The sequence below is a fragment of the Trachurus trachurus genome, assembly GCF_905171665.1.
Source record: "Trachurus trachurus genome assembly, chromosome: 24".
NCBI lineage: Eukaryota > Metazoa > Chordata > Actinopteri > Carangiformes > Carangidae > Trachurus > Trachurus trachurus.
The window spans coordinates 1154953-1174090 of NC_139910.1; the positions used below are offsets into that span (position 1 = coordinate 1154953).

Below are 19138 nucleotides of genomic sequence, written 5' to 3' on the forward strand. Positions count from 1 at the left end.
GCGGGATATGAGGCGTGTTCACATCCGCACTTTTCTTGGGTCCGGTCAATGGAAATTGCGGGCAGTTGTGCGTATGCAAAGTTTGATAGATCTGAAGAGGGTGTAAATATTTTGGGTGTACGCCATTTTTGGCTTTTCGTCGTACGTCATAATTTAGTAGCACTTTTACACCCTGTTTGATAAATGAGGCCCCAGGTCGGTCAAGGTTCTGTGTCATTCTTCAGCCGGTTCTCCATTAACAGGACTTTCTGTTGTGAGCTCCAACCTCTGATATCAACTTTGTACAAAATCTACTCTTCTTCTAATCATCACGGGTCAGAAGTTTCTGTCTTTGTCTGGTCAAACTGTTAAATTGTTGAATATTATGTTGTATGCCGCACGTCTGTCAATTCTGCATGTTTGGCTTGATGAGCACCCGCCTACCTTAGCAATGTGGTATGAGAAACTGCTATCAATTGTGCCTTATGAAAGACTATCTCATGTGGTGCAAGGAACCTTAGATGAATTTGTTAAAGAGTGGACCCCCCTCAGTATGTTTTTTGGTTGCGAGTGGCCATCAATAATAAGTATTGGTGTAAATTAGGATAACACCCCCACCCTACACACAGACACCTTTTTTTTTCTCCTGTCTTTTACATCTATTTGTGCTTTTGGTTTTTCTTATATTATGTTGTATTATTTTGTGTTGTATGTTGTGTTTCGTGACAGCGGAAGGCTGTAAGTTTGTGTTACTTCTCTGATGAGCTTGTCTTGCTGTTGCAAAACGAAAATCAAAAATGAAAAACAAAGTAAAAAGAAAAGAAGTTTGAGTGATTCATCAGTTTGAACTCTATTTATTAACTAGCTATTATAACTACTATATATAACTATTATAACTATTTATATCATTATGTATCTGATCAGAGGACAGAGACGCTCAGTCAGGTGTTTGATCAGTTTCCTAAATTAAATAAAATATAAACTGTGAATTTATTTTACAGGATATTTAAATAAAGTTTAACATGTTCAAAGATCTTTATTTACAAATAAACAACAGAATCAACAACAACAACTCGACTGAACAGACGAGTTTCATAAAAAGCATCATTTAAAATATGTCTGATTATATAGAATTCCCTTTTAATTCATCCAGGTGATGTTGGTGGTCATCGTGCGCCGTCTCTGAGGTCTGAAGAAGTGATTTATAAAATGTTTATAAAAGATATTTATCCATTACAAAACTCTTCTGTCTTCCCCCTCGGCCACGCACTGGGAGTATGAGTTCTGGTCCAGGTAGAGAACGCTGCACACCTGGCTCACCTTGCACCGGCCCTCGCAGGTGAGGCTGCTGTTGTAGCCGACCATGAAGTGGGTGAAGTAGCGGGCGAAGGCGGAGGAGCCGTGCAGCCCGAAGCTCAGGCCCAGCTGCAGCAGGCTGCCGGGCCTCAGGTCCTTCAGGCCGAACGCCTGCGTCATGGCGTACTCCAGCCGCCAGTCGGACCGCTGCTGCCGGTTGGCCTCCGTCAGGTTCAGGTAGAACTGATGCAGGTCCTGCACAGACACGGCACACAGCTCAGTACAAGTCTTTTATTGTGAAGTTCAAACTCTGTCCCAAAGGGACAGGGAAATACAGAGACTGTTGATGAAAAACTGTCCCTGAAGGCAACGTGCAACAGAGGTTTTGCATGAATTTCCCTCTAAAACAACTCTGTGTGGTAACGTTGTGTTATTATCTCATAGCGTGGTGAATGTGCAGCTCACAACTTGTCCACCAGAGCGTTGTGGAGTTGTTGGATTGTGTATTTGATGAGTTTGATGAGGGAAACCAAGAAATCCCATAATGAGCCTCCGTAGCGTAGCTCTGAGCAGCTCACGGCTCTGCTCCGCCGTTCTAAAAATAGCTTGCACCGACAATTAAAGGTAACAAACCTACTGCTATGACTATAGGGATTAAAACTATGACCATATTGCTGTAATGTATGTGACATACGACCTACTCGCAACCCCACGGTTCCCCCATGTTTTGTTCACGAGTGTTCATACATATGTGTGCAACTGTATATATATATGAATATGTGTATGATTATTTAGTCATATGTGTAAGCGAACATGTGTACTCGTCATGTGCACAGACATATACAGTATGTACATATGCTTTTTGTTTTACTTCTCTCCTTTTTTGTTGTTTCTTTTGTGTCTATAAGGGCACAACATGGCAAGCATTTGTATTATTTAGCCACATGCAGGAAAACAACATGAAAAATAAAGTAAAAAAAAAAAAACCCTACTACTTTAACAGAGCGAGAGGAAACAGAGCAGAGGGGGCGGAGCCAGAGTGAGTGACAGCAGCAGCTTCCTACCAACACGGCGAAGTCGTCGTCGTCGTCGTCGTACAGATACATGCGGAACGACGGGTTGTTGGAGTACGGCTCGGACACGTGTTTGATGGGAGTGACGGCCGGAGACACGAAGAGCGAGTTCAGAGGGTTCCCTGCACACACACACACACACACACACACACACACACACACACACACACACACACACACACACACACACACACACACACACACACACACACACACACACACACACACACACACACACAGATAAGTTTATTGGTCACATGCAAAGCTAAAACCAAGGTTAAAAATCAGTGCAGTGAAGATCAGCACTAGACATGGTTCTGTGTAACATTATGATGTCACTGTGAGGCTGACCTTTGACCTTCATTTCATGTTGTTCTTAAAGGAGAAGGGCCGTTTTTTTTTTTACAACCTGGACCTTATTTCTGGCATAAATCCGGTGGTTTACTCAGCCATATAACTTCATGTCATTAGGATCCTTCAGACGATATTTAGATCCATCCAGAGCCGTGTGTATCCATATAGTGGGAATAATGGGGGCACCGACATGCAGCCTCTAAATAACATATTATCTATTTATTTATAAAAAATAAATTCAAAATTCAAAAGCCGACCTTCAGGTTCATTGAGGCAACAGGGAAGAAATACAGTGTACGGTATATAAAAGTGAAATGGGAAAAAGAATTCAATATTGAGTTGTCTGGGAGTGATTGGCAGTCCATATTTAGGACCCAACATACATCTACAAGCTCTAAAAAATGGAGGGAGTTTGGTGGGAAAAATTTAACAAGTTTTTTTATTACACCAAAAATAAACAATTAGGCCAACAACAATATTGTTGTGGGCAACTGTATGCCAACCATTCTCGTATATTTTGGTCATGTATGAACAGGGTATCCGCGGGGTCTTGAAAAGTATTAAAAGGTGATAAATCAATTTTGGGAAAATTAAGACCCTTAAAAAGTATTAAAAAGTCTTTTCACGACTTTATAAAGTCTTAAGTTTTGAAGGTATTTTTTCTGAATTAGCTGTCCAAGCGTTTGAGTCCTAAAAAACATTGTGAAAGTGTGTGTGAATTTATTCATTTTATTAAAAAACAAAGATGAACCGGTACATAAAAAAGAAAAGAAGATTGTTGTTTTGGTTTTTTGAGAGTGGAGCAATGTTTTTTGTTTTTTTTTATTATAAACTTTGCCTTTGATTTATTATCCCAGCCTTTTTTGAATTCTGTTGTATCATAGTGGTCTATAGTCTTTATCACAAACTAAAACTGTTCAGTTAAAAGTGTCACTGATGTAAATGGTTACAGCTTGAAGTGGTGGTGAGGTATTGAAAAATAATGAGAAGGTCTTGAAAAAGTCGTAAAAAGGTTTTAGAATTAACTTCAAGATTCCTGTATAAACCCTGATGAAAATACAGTCATTTTGGGAGGGGGTTTTAAGAGCCATGGGTGAAATGTTTGGATATAATATTCCTAATGATGCTCGGTATGTGTATCTAGGTCTGATACCAGATGATGTAATAGGTAAGGAAGACATTACAAGGAGTTGGCTGAGAACTGAGCCACCTGGACTGAGGGTAGGGTTAGGGTACCAAAGGATCCTAATGAAGTTATATGGGTGAGTAAACGACCGTATTTTATGCCAGAAATAAGGTCCAGGTTGTAAAAAACGGCGCTTCTCCTTTAAAGACATTTTAATTAAATCAGTGAATCACACACATAAAGCAATTCAAAATAGGAAAACATGGTATATTTATATTTATATGTATAATATGTTGTATATTTTTTATAGATATATTGGGTTATTATAATGTGTAAACTGCAGAATGAATTTATATGCTGTAGAATGAATGTATATGCAATATAATATGAAGAGTTGATTGTGAAATAATGTATACATATAATATATAATAATGTAGATATTATGTGTGTGAGAGAACCCGTTTAATGTGTGATGACTTACTAACAAAGAAATGGATAAAGCACAGTAACAAAGTGGAAACGCTCACTCTGATTTTGTTTTGTTAGGTGAGGCGTATTGCTCACTTGTTTTTTGTATTTTCTTTGTTTTTAATTTTCGTTTCTTTTTATATAATGTCTCTGTTTTTGTATTATTGAATGTATATTTGATACAAACTTGAACAAACTGTGTGACTGTGCGACGCGCTCGTTACCGTCGGCGTCCAGCAGCACCATGACGCTGTCCCGGTGGGTGTGGCCGTAGAAGTGACCCGCGATCACGTGACTGTACTTCCTGAAGATGGCGACCAGCCTCTCGTTGTGGCGCCGCCGCACCGCCGTCGTGTTCCTGGCGAAGGGCAGGAATCCCACCGGCACGTGGCCGATGACGTAGACCTGCAAACACACACACACATAGACACACACACACACACACACCGTCTGTAAAAAATGACCAGCAGGCAGCAGCAGTGTGTGAGGAAGGTCAAAGTAGAGCACTGTAAAAGAGAGTAAGGACACCACCATTGACTCCCGTGGTTAAAGCCTCATGCACCCCTAGTGGCAGGATATGGGTATTGCAAAAGCGCCCAGAAAACCCAATCACTCCAATGTGTGTGTGTTGCCCACTTGCTTGTTCACTGCAAAAACTCAAAATCTTACCAAGAATATTTGTCTTATTTCTAGTAAAAAAAATCTCAATATAATTAAAATAAGACTCATCACATTAAAAAGCAGCTTGTTTTTAGACACTTTTTACTTATTTCAAGCAGATTTTCACTTGAAATACGTAGAAAAATCTGATAGTGGCAGAAAAAGCAGAAAAAACTAGTTTCACTGGCAGATTTTTCTACTTATTTCAAGTGAAAATTAGTTTGAAACAAGTGAAAATGATCTAAAAACAAGTACATTTGTAGGCGATGAGTCTTATTTTAAGTGAAAAGAGTTTAGTTTTGACTAGAAATTAGACATTTTGACAAGAAATAAGACAAATATTGATGAAAAGAGCCGTGTTTTTGTTTTTAGGTGTCTTGGTCATATCAAATTATACTTATAATTTGTTTATTACAAAATGTAGATTGAAACATTAATGTAGACAACTGTTTTTTTTTTACTGGCCTATGTGTTAATGTTTATCTGTAAAGGATCCTCAATGATGCTATTAACGTGGGTGATCTATAAATGTCCTTAAATTATTGAAAACACCACACTGCTCATTCACCAACAATGCAGAGATGTCAGTTCTTGGGCGCTTTTGCAAAACCCACATTCCTCCACCAGGAGGCGCTTCCATTGGACCGATGCGTGTCGTTACTCTCTTTTCCAGTGCTCTAGGAGGTCAAAGGTCATGATCGCGGTGCGACACCTTCTCAAGGCTCCGAGCGGCTTCCTCCAGAGTCGACTGCAGCCACTGGAACTGTCCGGCCGGGTCGGTGTCGTTGGCCGTGGCCTTGTCGGGGCCATAGTACAGGATGGTGTTGAGGCTCAGCAGCCGTAGACCGGGCCGGACTCGCTGGGAGTAGAAACCTCCTGAGGAGCACAGCGGCGTGTCAGCGGCATGTCAGCGCCATACCATACCATACCAACTTTATTTATAAAGCACTTTAAAAACCCAGTGGACCAAAGTGCTGTACAAAATCACACATAAAATATTAGTCTACTTGCCAACAATGAGTACCCGGAAATGTTGAGTACCCCAAAGTTTTATGTTAGAAATAGATAGTATGGGTCCCCAGTATTCAGAAACTGCCGGATGCTAACTTATATATATTGGGCAATTAGCATAATTGACACAATTCGCATAAATTAGCATAATTGCCTATATGGGCAATATTTCAACAAAATTGACTTGGCTGATCTGGGCAATATTGGAGTGGTTTTAGGGGTTATTGATGATGCTGAATCCATTTCTGACATTTTCAAAATTCAAAATGGCTGTCTAAACCGGAAGTGACCAGATTTTAACCGCCGGTGGGCCAATTTTGATGGACCAAAATCTGGTCACTTCCGGTTTAGACAGCCATTTTGAATTTTGAAAATGGCTGTTATGCTAATTGTCTGTTATGCTAACCCATACTATCTATTTCTAACATAAAACTTTGGGGTACTCAACATTTCCGGGTTCACAATGGGGCCCTATGGGCTGGCAAGTAGACTATATACAATTGGTATAAGACACAAAATGTACATAAAACTTAACAGAATAAAATAATAAAAAGTAAAAATAAAGTGCATTTAAAATAACACTATATAAAACCAATAAAACAATTAAAACATAGCATATAGGTAAAAATTAGTCAAACAATAAATAACTAATAGCAGATTAAAAGACATCAATTTAAAACGGGGTCAAAGGCCATGGAGAACAGGTGGGTTTTGAGGCGCTTTTTAAAAACATGCAGCGATGGAGCTTGTCTGATGAGATAAGCCTGTTAGTCAATTTAATGATTTAACAATAGTTAAAGGTATAGTACGTAGGAATTCCCCCCCATCTCGCGGTGCGGTTGCATATCTGAACGTATTCTTGATGTTGCATTCACGTGAAATGGGGCAGACGTCAGACAGACAACAGACGCTGCATGTAACAGGATAAACAAGTGGTCTGACAACATGTTGTCATGGTGATGTGGTATTGTTTTACCTTTGTCTTTCTCTGGTGGAGTAAAATGACATCCGGTTGGTTTGCCGACGGCCGTCTGCCTGACTGCACCTGAATGCAACACCGGTGCCTCCGTCCTTCCTCACACTACACAGTGGTGACAGTTTTAACAGGCCGTTTCCGTGGTTACCTACGGTCACGATGCAACATGGCCGCCTCGGTTCGGTGCGTCGCCCACTTATGTGTTTGTAACGACTTGTAACAACTCATTCTAAGGAACCAGAAAGCTTTCCTTTGTATGCGTACGCAATATTTGATTTTTGCTAATAAAAAGCCAAATAAGTTACACACTGTGGCTTTAATTACAAGTTAATGTACAGTTTTTATTTGGTACCAATGTAACGTTTAGTAATATCTGAATGTTTAACTAAGGACAAGTTTGTTGTTCTAAGTAAATGATTCCTGAACCTGTGACGACCTCATAAAGAACCTGCTCCAAGAAAAACATGGCGGCTCCATGAACGTGTGTCCTGGAGTTGATGATGTAACTCAACTAACTCATTAAACTAACTAACTGATGAGGAGTGAAGTATCGTCTGTTAAAGGACAATTCCAGGCGAATTCAACTCAGGGCTGTATTTTCATATCATTTTAGGTCTAACAGAAGGAATCTGAAGATGTTCAGTTTAATGTCTCCTGTTTTGTGCTAGTTGTGTCTGTCCCCGCGTCGCCACGGCAGCGATGAATGGGAGCGGATTGAAGTTCTGCTGCTTAGGCTGTTTCCATCCCTCAAAGCCACAGACAGCGTCAGATGGAGACTCAAACATGCACCCAGAGGTTTATTTACTTCAACAAGCCGACATGTTTGTAAAACTAGATCTAATTCAAAGTCTGGCGGAGTCGAGACCCAAGTTGACGCTCGGTGTGTTCAGGTGCAGTGGGAAGCTCCCGTTTGTGTCAGAAACACAGGAATATCAACTCTTGACTTGCTTCAAGTAAAAAAAACTTCTCGGCGCATGTTTGAGTCTCCATCTGACGCTGTCTGTGGAAAAAAATGTACACTTGAAGCAAGTCCAGAGTTGATATTCCTGTGTTTATGACACAAACGGTAGCTCCCACTGCACCTGAACACACCGCGCACTGCAACTTCGGGCTCGCGCGAGACTCCGGGAGACTTTGAATTAGATCTAGTTTTACAAACATGTCGGCTTGCTTGAAGTAAATAAACTTCTGGCTGCATGTTTGAGTCTCCATCTGACGCTGTCTGTGGCTTTGAGGGATGGAAACAGCCTAAGCAGCAGAACTTACATCCGCTCCCATTCATCGTTGCCGTGGCGACGCGGGGACAGACACAACTACCACAAAACAGGAGACAGAGACATTAAACTGAACATCTTCAGATTCCTTCTTTTAGACCTAAAATGTTAGGAACATACAGCCTGAGTTGAATTTGCCTGGAATTGTCCTTTAACTGGTTAGTTTAACTGATCAGTTAATAATAATTAAGATCCGTGGAGCTCAGAGACTTCACCTTCAGACAGAGTGAGAAGAGCTTCAGGCTCCAACCAGCAGCTCCACAGCTCAGCAGCGGCTCTGTACACGGCGTTGGTGGAGCTCGGCATCTGGTCCTGGCAACGGCAACAACAATGAGAATCACAACGACAAGAAAGACAACAACAACGAGAGAGTGTGTGTGTGTGTGTGTGTGTGTGTGTACCTGGGGCCAGTAGTCGTGGTTACCGAGGGCGGGGAAGACGGTCAGGTTGGGGAAGTGCTGTCTGATGGTCCGGGTCATGTTGCTGAGCACCTGGATCACTGAGTCTGTGGAGAGCTGGCCCACGGGGACGTGAGGGGGGGAGTCTCTGTGGGGGGCGAGGGGGGAGGAGGGGGGTTATTGCACTTTAAGTTGTTAATGTACCTATGCTTTAACGCACCATCAGACAACCAGGTAGAAAAACACTGCTGCCTATGGAGCCACGAGTCACCCGCCCTCTCTTCCCATGAACCAGTCTACAAGCACTTTTCTATTTCTATTCCTATGACTTCGACCATGTATTTTGATTATATTGTCTTTTTCTATTTGTGATTTGTGTGTCATGATGTCTGTGTGTGGCTGTTTTTTATACTGGGATGGCTGAGTGCCTGTCTGCACAACAAATTTACCAGCTGGTATTAATAAAGAAACCTTGACTTTGACCTTGACCTTGAACCCGTCTACCATCCAGTCCTCCCATGAAGCTGACCAGCCCTCCCTGCCCCCCTTGCCTACCAGAAGCTTCCTCCTTCAGCTGTTGTTAAAGGTGTACAGAAATGGCCGTTTGTCCTGTTTGTCGCCAAGTTGTCACGAGCTGCAACACAAGTTTACCCGAGTAATGAAAACGAATTTGATTGGTCGTTATCGAGCGGGCGGGATATTCAAAGTTTGGGGCGAGACCGAGCTCCGTGTGTGTGTGCGTGTGTGTGTGTGTGTGTCTCAGACGTTTGAATGACGGATGACGGATCCAATATCAGTGGCTGGTGAATCGTGTACAGGCTGACGTATAATCTGTGCGCCTGCATTATCCAATGAGAAAAAAAAAATACACACTTTCATCCCGGATTTACTCAAAAATAGAATTTTGCACAAAGTTTGGCCTCCACGTCTGATAGATGAGTTATTATTACACTAATTTTATGACCCAGAGTGGGCTCAAATTAAATTTTCTTTTCTGTACACCTTTAACATTTCCATGTTTCCAACATTCTCTGTTATAAACTGTTTTCTTGTGTGTAACAACATCTCTGTCACGTCTGTCCGTCCTGGGTGAGGGATCCCTCCTCTGTTGCTCACCCTGAGGTTTCTCCTGGTTTTCCCTGTTAAAAGGGTTTTCTATGGAGTTTTTCCTCAGTGGATGTGAGGGTCTAAGGACAGAGGATGTTGTTACGATGGGATGTAAAGCCCTTTGAGACAAACTGGTGGTAAAAATGGGCTATACAAATAAAAAAAATAAAAAATTAAAATTAAAAAAGGCCGCTCATTGCCACAAATAATGCATCCGAGTGCATCAGTCTTCCTCTCTGTTTCTAACAATAACTAGTGAGTGTTGACAGAGAAATGAACCGAGTTGAGTTGATCAAACTATCACAGTCAGAGAAGCTGCTGTGGGGCGGTGTTTAGCACCATGTGTTGAGGCTGTAGTCCTCACTACAGGCGACCACGGATCGAATCCCACCAAGTGGCCCTATCCTGCATGTCATCCCCCCCCCCCCCTCTCTGCCTCCCATTTCCTGTCTCTCTCAACTATCCTGTTGAATAAAGGCAAAAAAGCCCCAAAAATATATATAAAAAAAAAAGAAAAGTTGCTGCATTTTATTGATAGACTGATTTTAGGAACTAAACGTCACTGGACTCTTTACTTTTCTACTGCACTCGGTGATCGACTCGTCAGGGCTTCTGCATCAGTAGGAAGCAGCTGGAGGAGGAGAGTGGGTGAGTTGTGTTTTCATCTCTTTTCAATAGAAACCAGGCAAAGCTAGCAGGTGTTTGATGCCTGGTATTATGGGATGGGACCCTGTTTGTACTGTTGATGTAGTTTGGTGCTGTTCTGAGCATTATTTGTGGCTATGAGCTCCTTTTTGATGGCGGTTGGCTGGAGGCTCCATAGACAGCAGTGTGTCTCTATCTGGCTGTGTGTGCTGAAGTCGCTACAACTAGAGACGTTGGTGGTCGACAAACTTGATTTTTTTTTTGGAGGGGGGGGGGGGGGGGTCTTACTGGGTCTGACGGTGCCTTAGACCAGGGGTTACATTTATGACGGATTATACCTTTAATTCTGAAACCCGTAGTTTTAGAAAAACGGCACTAGTCTGTGTTTTTCATCACTGGAATCTGCTCAAACATCTGTCACCGTGACGACTTCCTCCGCCCCTCACATCACTGTTTTCTCCTCACACGGAGAACGGATATCGAACCGGTTGAAACCGGTTCTGAGCTGCACCCGTGACAGTGGGAACAAGCAGAGCTCCAGGTTTCACTTCCTGTTCTCTGGAGTTTCCCCTCAGCTCAGACACTGTCGTCACGACGACTGTTTCTGTTTAAAGGACAATTCTGGGCAAATTCAACCCGGTGCTGTATGTTTCTAACATTTTAGTTCTAACAGAATGAATCTGAAGGTGTTCAGTTTAATGTCTCCTATTTTGCGGTAGTTGTGTCTGTCCCCGCGTCTCCACGGCAACGATGAATGGGAGCGGATTGAAGTTCTGCTGCTTAGGCTGTTTCCATCCCTCAAAGCCACAGACAGCGTCAGATGGAGACTCAAACATGCAGCCAGAAGTTTATTTACTTCAACAAGCCGACATGTTTGTAAAACTAGATCTAATTCAAAGTCTGGCGGAGTCGAGACCCAAGTTGACGCTCGGTGTGTTCAGGTGCAGTGGGAAGCTCCCGTTTGTGTCAGAAACACAGGAATATCAACTCTTGACTTGCTTCAAGTGAATAAACTTCTGGGTGCATGTTTGAGTCTCCATCTGACGCTGTCTGTGGCTTTGAGGGATGGAAACAGCCTAAGCAGCAGAACTTCAATCCGCTCCCATTCATCGCTGCCGTGGCGACGCGGGGACAGACACAACTACCGCAAAACAGGAGAAATTAAACTGAAAACCTTCAGATTCCTTTTTTTAGACCTGAAATGTTAGGAACATATATGCAGCCCCGAGTTGAATTTGCCCGGAATTGTCCTTTAAAGGGACAACGAGGAGTTTGTATTTGGTTATAAAAAGTCTCATATTAATGTGGATGAATCTACGTTACCACTTGTTAATGGTCCATTTTAGATAAATCTATGGTTTTGTCTCTATGGTTATTTTGTTATTATTAGTGGTGGTGGAAATGCTGGGCGAGCCGACCAGCGTTTCTTTACTTTGGGTTTCGTGGCGAGTCATGAGAATAACGCCGCCGTATGAATCTCCGTTTATGGTGGGAACTACGACGGTATGTGATCGTCTTCCAACCTCTGACTTTAATTCTTGATGAATGAAAACATGAGTCTGTCTTGCACCGGTCAAAGAATTTCACGGTGCGGAGGCTCATAAATGTAGTGTGGAAACACTTCACTCTAACAAAACTCCTCGTTGTCCCTTTAAGTCTCTTTTACTGATCTGTGTGATTCCTCCTGCTCCTTTCACAACCTCTGATCCGTCCAGTTACGGCCGCAAACCACTGAATAAGAGAAGAGGAAGTGACACAAAACAGGAAGCTCAGAGAGGAACATCACAAGACCAGGAAGAACAGTCTGTCCCCGAGTCTTCATCGAAGCAGCACGAAGGAGAAGAGAGGAGGAGGAGAAGAGAGGAGGAGGAGGAGGAGAAGAGAGGAGGATGAGGAGGAGAAGAGAGGAGGACTGACCCGGTCCAGATGAGGAAGTCGTGCGGCTGTGTGAGCGTTGCCATGTGAGCCAGCGCCGACTGGATGAGGCCGTAGGGCGAGTCACACAGGAAGTCTCCGTAGGGGCCGGCGGCGGCGGCCGGAGCGCCGGCGGAGGAGGAGCAGACCTTGGTCGGGTCGGGGTCCAGCCGGTAGCTGGGGTCCAGGTGGAGGTCCGTGACCTGCCAGAACCGGCTGCTGCTGCCTGCACACAGACCACAACACCACCAGGTAGGAGCGGGGTTAGAGGCAGATGTTTAAGGGGATAGGTCACCCAAAATTCAAATCTCACTCATTGTCTATCTACTCACCCTCATGTCAGCAGTATTTGTCCATATGACGGTTGTGAATGGTGCTCACTTTTCTTCGTCCAAAAAGACACACCAAAAAACATCCAGATACCTCCATGCTGCTCGTCTGTAATGTCCGTCTTGTATTGAAGCCCCGACATGAGAAATTGTTCCGAAAAAAATTAAATAAGTCTATGTTTTAAGCTTGTTTGTAGCGGAAGCTCCCAGTGTCTCAGTTCACTGCTCTTCCTGTGTCTTCAGTGCAAATCTCTCGTGATTTGCACTGACCAGCGGAACAATTTCTCATGTTGGGGCTTCAATACAAGAGGGACATTACAGACGAGCAGCATGAAGGTATTTGGGTGTTTTTTGGTGTGTCTTTTACCATTATATGGACAAATACTGCTGCACGGACCCCCCCCCCCCACCCATTTTGGGTGAACTATCCCTTTAATAACAATTACAGATGTGACGTCTCAGTGAAAATGAGTTAGACTAACGTGATTATTTCCTCCTGAATCTAATGCATAAAGTTCAGTTTTATGTTATTTCAATATTACTTTATTTAAACTTTTTAAGTTTAAGAACTCCAAACCTGTTTTGAAAGTGATGTAATAAATGTAAAGAGTGAGATAACGCGTCATCAGCAGTGTAAATCTTTCCAAGTATATTTGTCTTATTTCTTGTCAAAATGTCTCATTTCTGGTCAAAACTAATCTCTTTTCACGTAAAATAAGACTCATCACCTAAAAATTAACTTATTTTTTGAATAATTTTCACTTGTTTCAAACACATTTTCACTTGAAATAAGTAGAAAAATCTGCCAGTGAAAGCAAGTTTTTTGTGCTTGTAATAAGAAAGAAAAACTTGCTCCACTATCAGATTTTTCTACTTATTTCAAGTGAAAATCTGCTTGAAAGAAGTAAAAAGTGTCTAAAAACAAGCTGCTTTTTATGTGATGAGTCTTATTTGAAGTAAAATGACACTTGTTTTAACTAGAAATGACATTTTTGACTAAGAATAAGACAAATATTCTTGGTAAGGTTTTGAGTTTTTGCAGTGTAAAACGGTCCCGCTGGTCTGTGGAGTTAATGGACCTTTACTCTTTAACCCGCGGTGGTTCTGGTTCTGGTTCTGGTTCTAACACCGGGGTGTCCGCTCACCTGTGGCCGGCCGGGAGCTGCCTCCGGCCGGGGCGGCGGAGCGCGGAGCCGCGGAGCAGAGCAGCAGCAGCGGCAGCAGCAGCAGCAGCAGCAACACGGCCGCCGGGAATCGATCCATGTTCATGAGACAGTGGTGGTGGTGATTGACATGCAGCTGCCTGTCTGTGACCGCGGTCAACAGCTGAGCAGAGTCAAAACAGGAAGTGTGCAGCAGCGGACACTCGGTCATGTGACGTGAGGCGCAGGGGGGGCGGGGCTTAGAGCAGCTGCAGCAAACATCTACCTGAGGGTTTTTACCTGCGCTGCTGTGCTGTGACGTCACCTCACGTTTAGCCTGTTATGGAGGTTAAACCTGAAAACTGTAAGATTGTTTGAAAAGACTCTACCTCTACTTTCAATTCAGTTGTTCAGTTGTGTTTGTTGGTTTTGGTTATGGTTTGTTTGTTTCTGTGGGTGGTTTTATAATATAATATAATATAATATAATACATTTAAATGAAAAACATCTGATACAGGACATAAATCCTTTACATCAGACTCAAATAAATAACAACATACAAAAATGTAAACACAAATATACCAACCCATACATAATCACTAAAATACATATAACAGAATAATCCCCAAAATATATAATATAATATAATATAATATAATATAATATAATATAATATAATATAATATAATAAATAAACCATGACCTCATCAAACATGGCAGCTGCTGAAACCAACAGGTTCTGACCAGGTCATGTGACCAATACAAGTTTTTTAAAATAAAGGAACTTGGAGTAAATCACCGCACTCACAGCCAGCCTATGCCAAGGTGCCAGAAAACCACAAACAGCCTAAAAGAAAGAAGAGTATCTACAACATTGTGTAACCTTGATGAAGGTCTTCTGACCGAAAGCTTGGTCTATTAAAACACTGAAACTTGCATCAGATCCAAGTGTGCAGTTACTCTTCTTTTTTTGTACAATGATTAATAAAGACAAATAGTTGTGAAAATGAATTATAAGCCTAAAATGAGTCAGATTATTGTGTAGTGATGGGAATAAAGGCGTTATGAAATAACAGCGCTACTTTTTTCACTAAGCCCTAACAATAAATTTAAAAAGTTACTGTTTCCTAACCTAAACTTCCAACATGGCCGCCGCCTTCAACACAGTGTTTGACGGAGGAAACCAGAAACATGTGAGTCTCATAATGAGCTGCTGGTTCTGGACTGAGTGTTGAATCTAATCTGAGAGCAGAGACGGGTTTCCTTCCTTTATATAGAATAAAATAAAATAAAATAAAACATTAATCTCTGAGCTTCTTCTTTAAAGGGACAACGAGGAGTTTCTATTTGGTTATAAAAAGTCTTATATTAATGTGGATGAATCTCCGTTACCACTTGTTAATGGTCCATTTTAGATAAATCTATGGTTTTGTCTCTATGGTTATTTTGTTATTATTAGTGGTGGTGGAAATGCTGGGCGAGCCGACCAGCGTTTCTTTACTTTCGGTTTCGTGGCGAGTCATGAGAATAACGCCGCCGAATCTCCGTTTATGGTGGGAACTACGACGGTATGTGATCGTCTTCCAACCTCTGACTTTAATTCTTGATGAATGAAAACATGAGTCTGTCTTGCGCCGGTCAAAGAATTTCACGGTGCGGAGGCTCATAAATGTAGTGTGGAAACACTTCGCTTTTACAAAACTCCTCGTTGTCCCTTTAAAGAAAAAGCTCAGAGACAAATGTTTTATTTTATTTTCATTTCATCCATCCAAGTTTTCAGTTACTCTTCTTTTTTTTGTATAATGATTAATAAAGAAGATTAAACTTGGATCTGATAAAATTAAAATAAAATGAAATAAAATAAAACATTAGTCTCTGAGCTTCTTCTTTAATTTTATGACTTTGACGAAGAACCGCCTCCTCTCGGTCGGCAGCAGCCTGACTCTGAATCAGTTCCCGTTGCCGTGGAGACCAACACAAGTGAATTAGGATGTGCCCCTCCCCCTCCTCCCTCCTCTGGTGAAAGGTCGAAGGTTGAGGTGTTTTCTCACGGATGGAAGGAAGAGAAGAGAAGAGAAGAGAAGAGAAGAGACTTTTTTCTCTCTGTTGTTTGTTTTTTAAACTTTATTTTATTTCATGTTTCACAGTTTTTCCATGCGATGAAACGTATTCATATAAAAAAAAAAGGAGGATGCGGTTTAGAAAAGAGCAGCAGCAGGTGGAGGAAGGACGAACGAGGTGCAGTCAGTCAGTCAACAATAATTATTACATCAACACTCGCTGGCTGCGGCGGCGCTGCGGTTACGGCGGCGGCTCACGCCTTCTCGTAGGTCCGCACGGCGTGGATGTCCTCGAAGGTCAGGTTCTGTTGGGAGAGACGGGGAGGCGGTTACCACGGAGACACACAAAGGACGAGGAAGAGGTCAGGAGGTCGCGTGACCCCTGTGACCTCTCAGTCTGAGACGCAGAACTGAACTGAACTGAACTGAACGGGAAGAAAAAGATACACTGCAAAAACTCAAAACCAAGAATATTTGTCTTATTTCTAGTCAAAATGCCATTTCTCATCAAAACTAATCTCATTATATTTAAAATAAGACTCATCACAGTAAAAAAGCAGCTTGTTTTTTAGACATGTTTTCCTTCTTTCAAGCTGATTTTCACTTGAAATCATCTGATAGTGGAGCAAATTTTTCTTTCTTATTACAAGCACAAAAAAACTTGCTTTCACTGGCAGATTTTTCTACTTATTTCAAGTGAAAATGTGTTTGAAACAAGTGAAAATGATCTAAAAACAAGTTCATTTTTAGGTGATGAGTCTTATTTTAAGTGGAAAGAGATTAGTTTTGACTAGAAATGAGACATTTGGACAAGAAACAAGACAAATATTCTTGGAAAGATTTAGAGTTTTTGCGGTGAAGGCGTTGTTGTCTCACCATGACCAGTTTGCCGTCCTTGATCTCTCGGACGAACTTGGTCTCCTTCCCGTCCCACTTCTGGACGTGGACCAGCTTGTCTCCGTCCAGAGTCACCGTGGACTGGAAGAAAGAGAAATTATTATTGTTTTTATTTTTTTATTCCATTTATCATCTATTTGTTTTATTATCAATACTGTGCTGATTATGGTTTTATGCTTTTAGCCTGACTGTTTTATCTTTATCTCACTCTGCAAAAAAGCACTTTGTAACTGTGTTTTGAAAGGTGCTATACAAATAAAGTTTATTATTATTCTAAAGACAAAGGAGTAGTCGAGGTGTTAAATGCTGAGCTGAACACGTAAATCCATATTTAAAATACATATATGTATATTTTTTCACCTTGTATTCTTAACACTTACAATTACTATTTATTCTCCTTGGATGGCACTATATTGTCAATGGCCTCGCGAGTTAAGAGTTTTATTTATTTACTTATGCATTCAGATATATGTGATACATTTGTACACTGCAAAAACTCAAAATCTTACCAAGAATATTTGTCTTTTTCTAGTCAAAACAATCTCATTCTACTTAAAATAAGACTCGTCACTTAAAAAGTAGCTTGTTTTTAGACACTTTTTTTTTTACTTCTTTCAAGCATTTTCACTTGAAATAAGTAGAAAAATCTGACAGTGGAGCAAGTTTTTCTTTCTTATTACAAGCACAAAAAACTTGCTTTCACTGGCAGATTTTTCTACTTATTTCAAGTGAAAATTTGTTTGAAACAAGTGACAATGATCTAAAAACAAGTTACATGTAATTTTTAGGTGATGAGTCTTATTTTAAGTGGAAAGAGATTAGTTTTTGACTAGAAACGAGACATTTTGACAAGAAATAAGACTACGATTTTGAGTTTTTGCAGTGCAGAATTGCCCTTCGGTGATTAATAAAGTTTCCTTGACTTGACTTGTCTTACCTTGCAGTTCCTGTCGTCGGCCGTGGCCTCGTCGAACTCCTCCCCGAGCTTGAAGGAGATCTCCGTGTTCTTGAAGGTGCTCTGGGTGCGGATCAGCAGCTGGTCGCCGTCCTGGCTGATGACGACGGTCGGCTTGGTGACGTTGCCCACCTGCCGCGTGGCGAAGCCCACACCTGGGGGAGAAGGAGGGAGAGAAGAGTCAGTCTGAAGGTGAGGTTAACCGGAGGAGCACAGAAGGAGAAGGAGAAGAAAAAGAAAGAAGGAGAACGAGAAGAAGGAGTCTTGGCCAGGTCACTCTTGAAAAAGAGGTTTTTTTTTTTTTTAAATCTCAATGAATTTTTACCTGGTTAAATAAAAGGATATTGATTGATATTGAAGAACAAGTAGAAAAAGAAGGAGGATGACGACGAGAAGAAGCAGAAAAAAGTAGGAAAAGAAGGACGAGGACGAGAAGAAGAAAAAGAAAAAGAAGGAGAAAAAGAGTGAAAAGAAAAAGGAGAAGGAGAAAAAGAAAAAGAAGAAGAAAGAGAAAAAGAACAAAAAGAAGGAGAAAAAGAAAAAGAAGGAGAAAAAGAAGGAAAAGAAGAAGGAGAAAAAGAAAAAGAAGGAGAAAAAGAAGGAAAAGAAGAAAAAGAAGGAGAAAAAGATAAAGAAGGAAAAGAAGAAAAAGAAAAAGAAAAAGAGTGAAAAGAAGGAGAAAAAGAAGGAGAAAAAGAAAGAGAAGGAGAAAAAGAACAGAAAGAAGGAGAAAAAGAAAAAGAAGGAGAAAAAGAAGAAGTAAAAAAAGAAAAAGAGCGAAAAGAAAAAGAATAAGTAGAGTAGCAGAGCAGCGACTGACCGAGCGCCTTCATGTAGTCATCGAAGTTCTCGCTGTCGACCAGCTTCCAGGTGGCACAGAAGGCGTCGACCATGTTGACGGTTCAGACTGATCTCCAGAGCGCGGCTCGGCTCCCCCTCCTCTGATTCCCTCTCTTATCACCACGCCGACGGCTGGGCGGCGCCGAGCCTCCCATTGGCTCAGGAGACCCCAACCCCCCCACCTGCCTCCTGATTGGCCGATGGAACTGGGTCACGCTCTTATAGATGCTTAAGTCCCCCCCAAAAAAAAACCCCCACACACACACACACACACACACACACACACACACACACACACACACACACACACACACACACACAAAAAAACTAAATTAGCTCATTTCTATTCCTCATGATGTCACCACTCTCATGGTCGACTGTCTGTGGGTCACAGGGCAGAGCGACAGTACAGACAGTAACACACACACACACACACACACACACACACACACACACACACACACACACACACACACACATCCTTGTACTTCTATCTTTGTGAGGACCCTCATCGACATAATGTATTCCCTAGCCACTTACCCTAACCTTAACCATCCAAAACAAATGCCTAAACTTAACCTAATTTAAACCTAATTATGTCTGTTGGTTAAAAACTCGTTCCGGTCCTCACAAC

The 19138-nt window shown here is 41.7% G+C and overlaps 2 protein-coding genes across 2 annotated transcripts; both read right to left on the minus strand.

The window, feature by feature from the left end:
• Positions 1–990: 990 nt before the first annotated feature.
• Positions 991–13965, minus strand: smpdl3a (sphingomyelin phosphodiesterase acid like 3A). Its single transcript, XM_084000831.1, has 8 exons — positions 13756–13965; positions 12285–12507; positions 8619–8763; positions 8433–8529; positions 5669–5832; positions 4521–4701; positions 2340–2470; positions 991–1530 (listed from the first exon to the last, which is right to left on the minus strand). Exons 1-8 carry the CDS (start codon positions 13877–13879, stop codon positions 1213–1215), a joined length of 1383 nt encoding a protein of 460 aa, XP_083856957.1. The 5' UTR covers positions 13880–13965; the 3' UTR covers positions 991–1212.
• A 2101-nt stretch (positions 13966–16066) lies between these two features.
• LOC311007037 (fatty acid-binding protein, brain) lies at positions 16067–18709 on the minus strand (the record flags this gene model as incomplete). The annotated part of the gene is made up of 4 exons (XM_084000119.1): positions 18485–18709; positions 17647–17819; positions 16689–16790; positions 16067–16117 (listed from the first exon to the last, which is right to left on the minus strand). The coding sequence occupies exons 1-4, from the start codon at positions 18555–18557 to the stop codon at positions 16067–16069; spliced, it is 399 nt and encodes a 132-aa protein (XP_083856245.1). The 5' UTR covers positions 18558–18709.
• Positions 18710–19138: the final 429 nt, after the last annotated feature.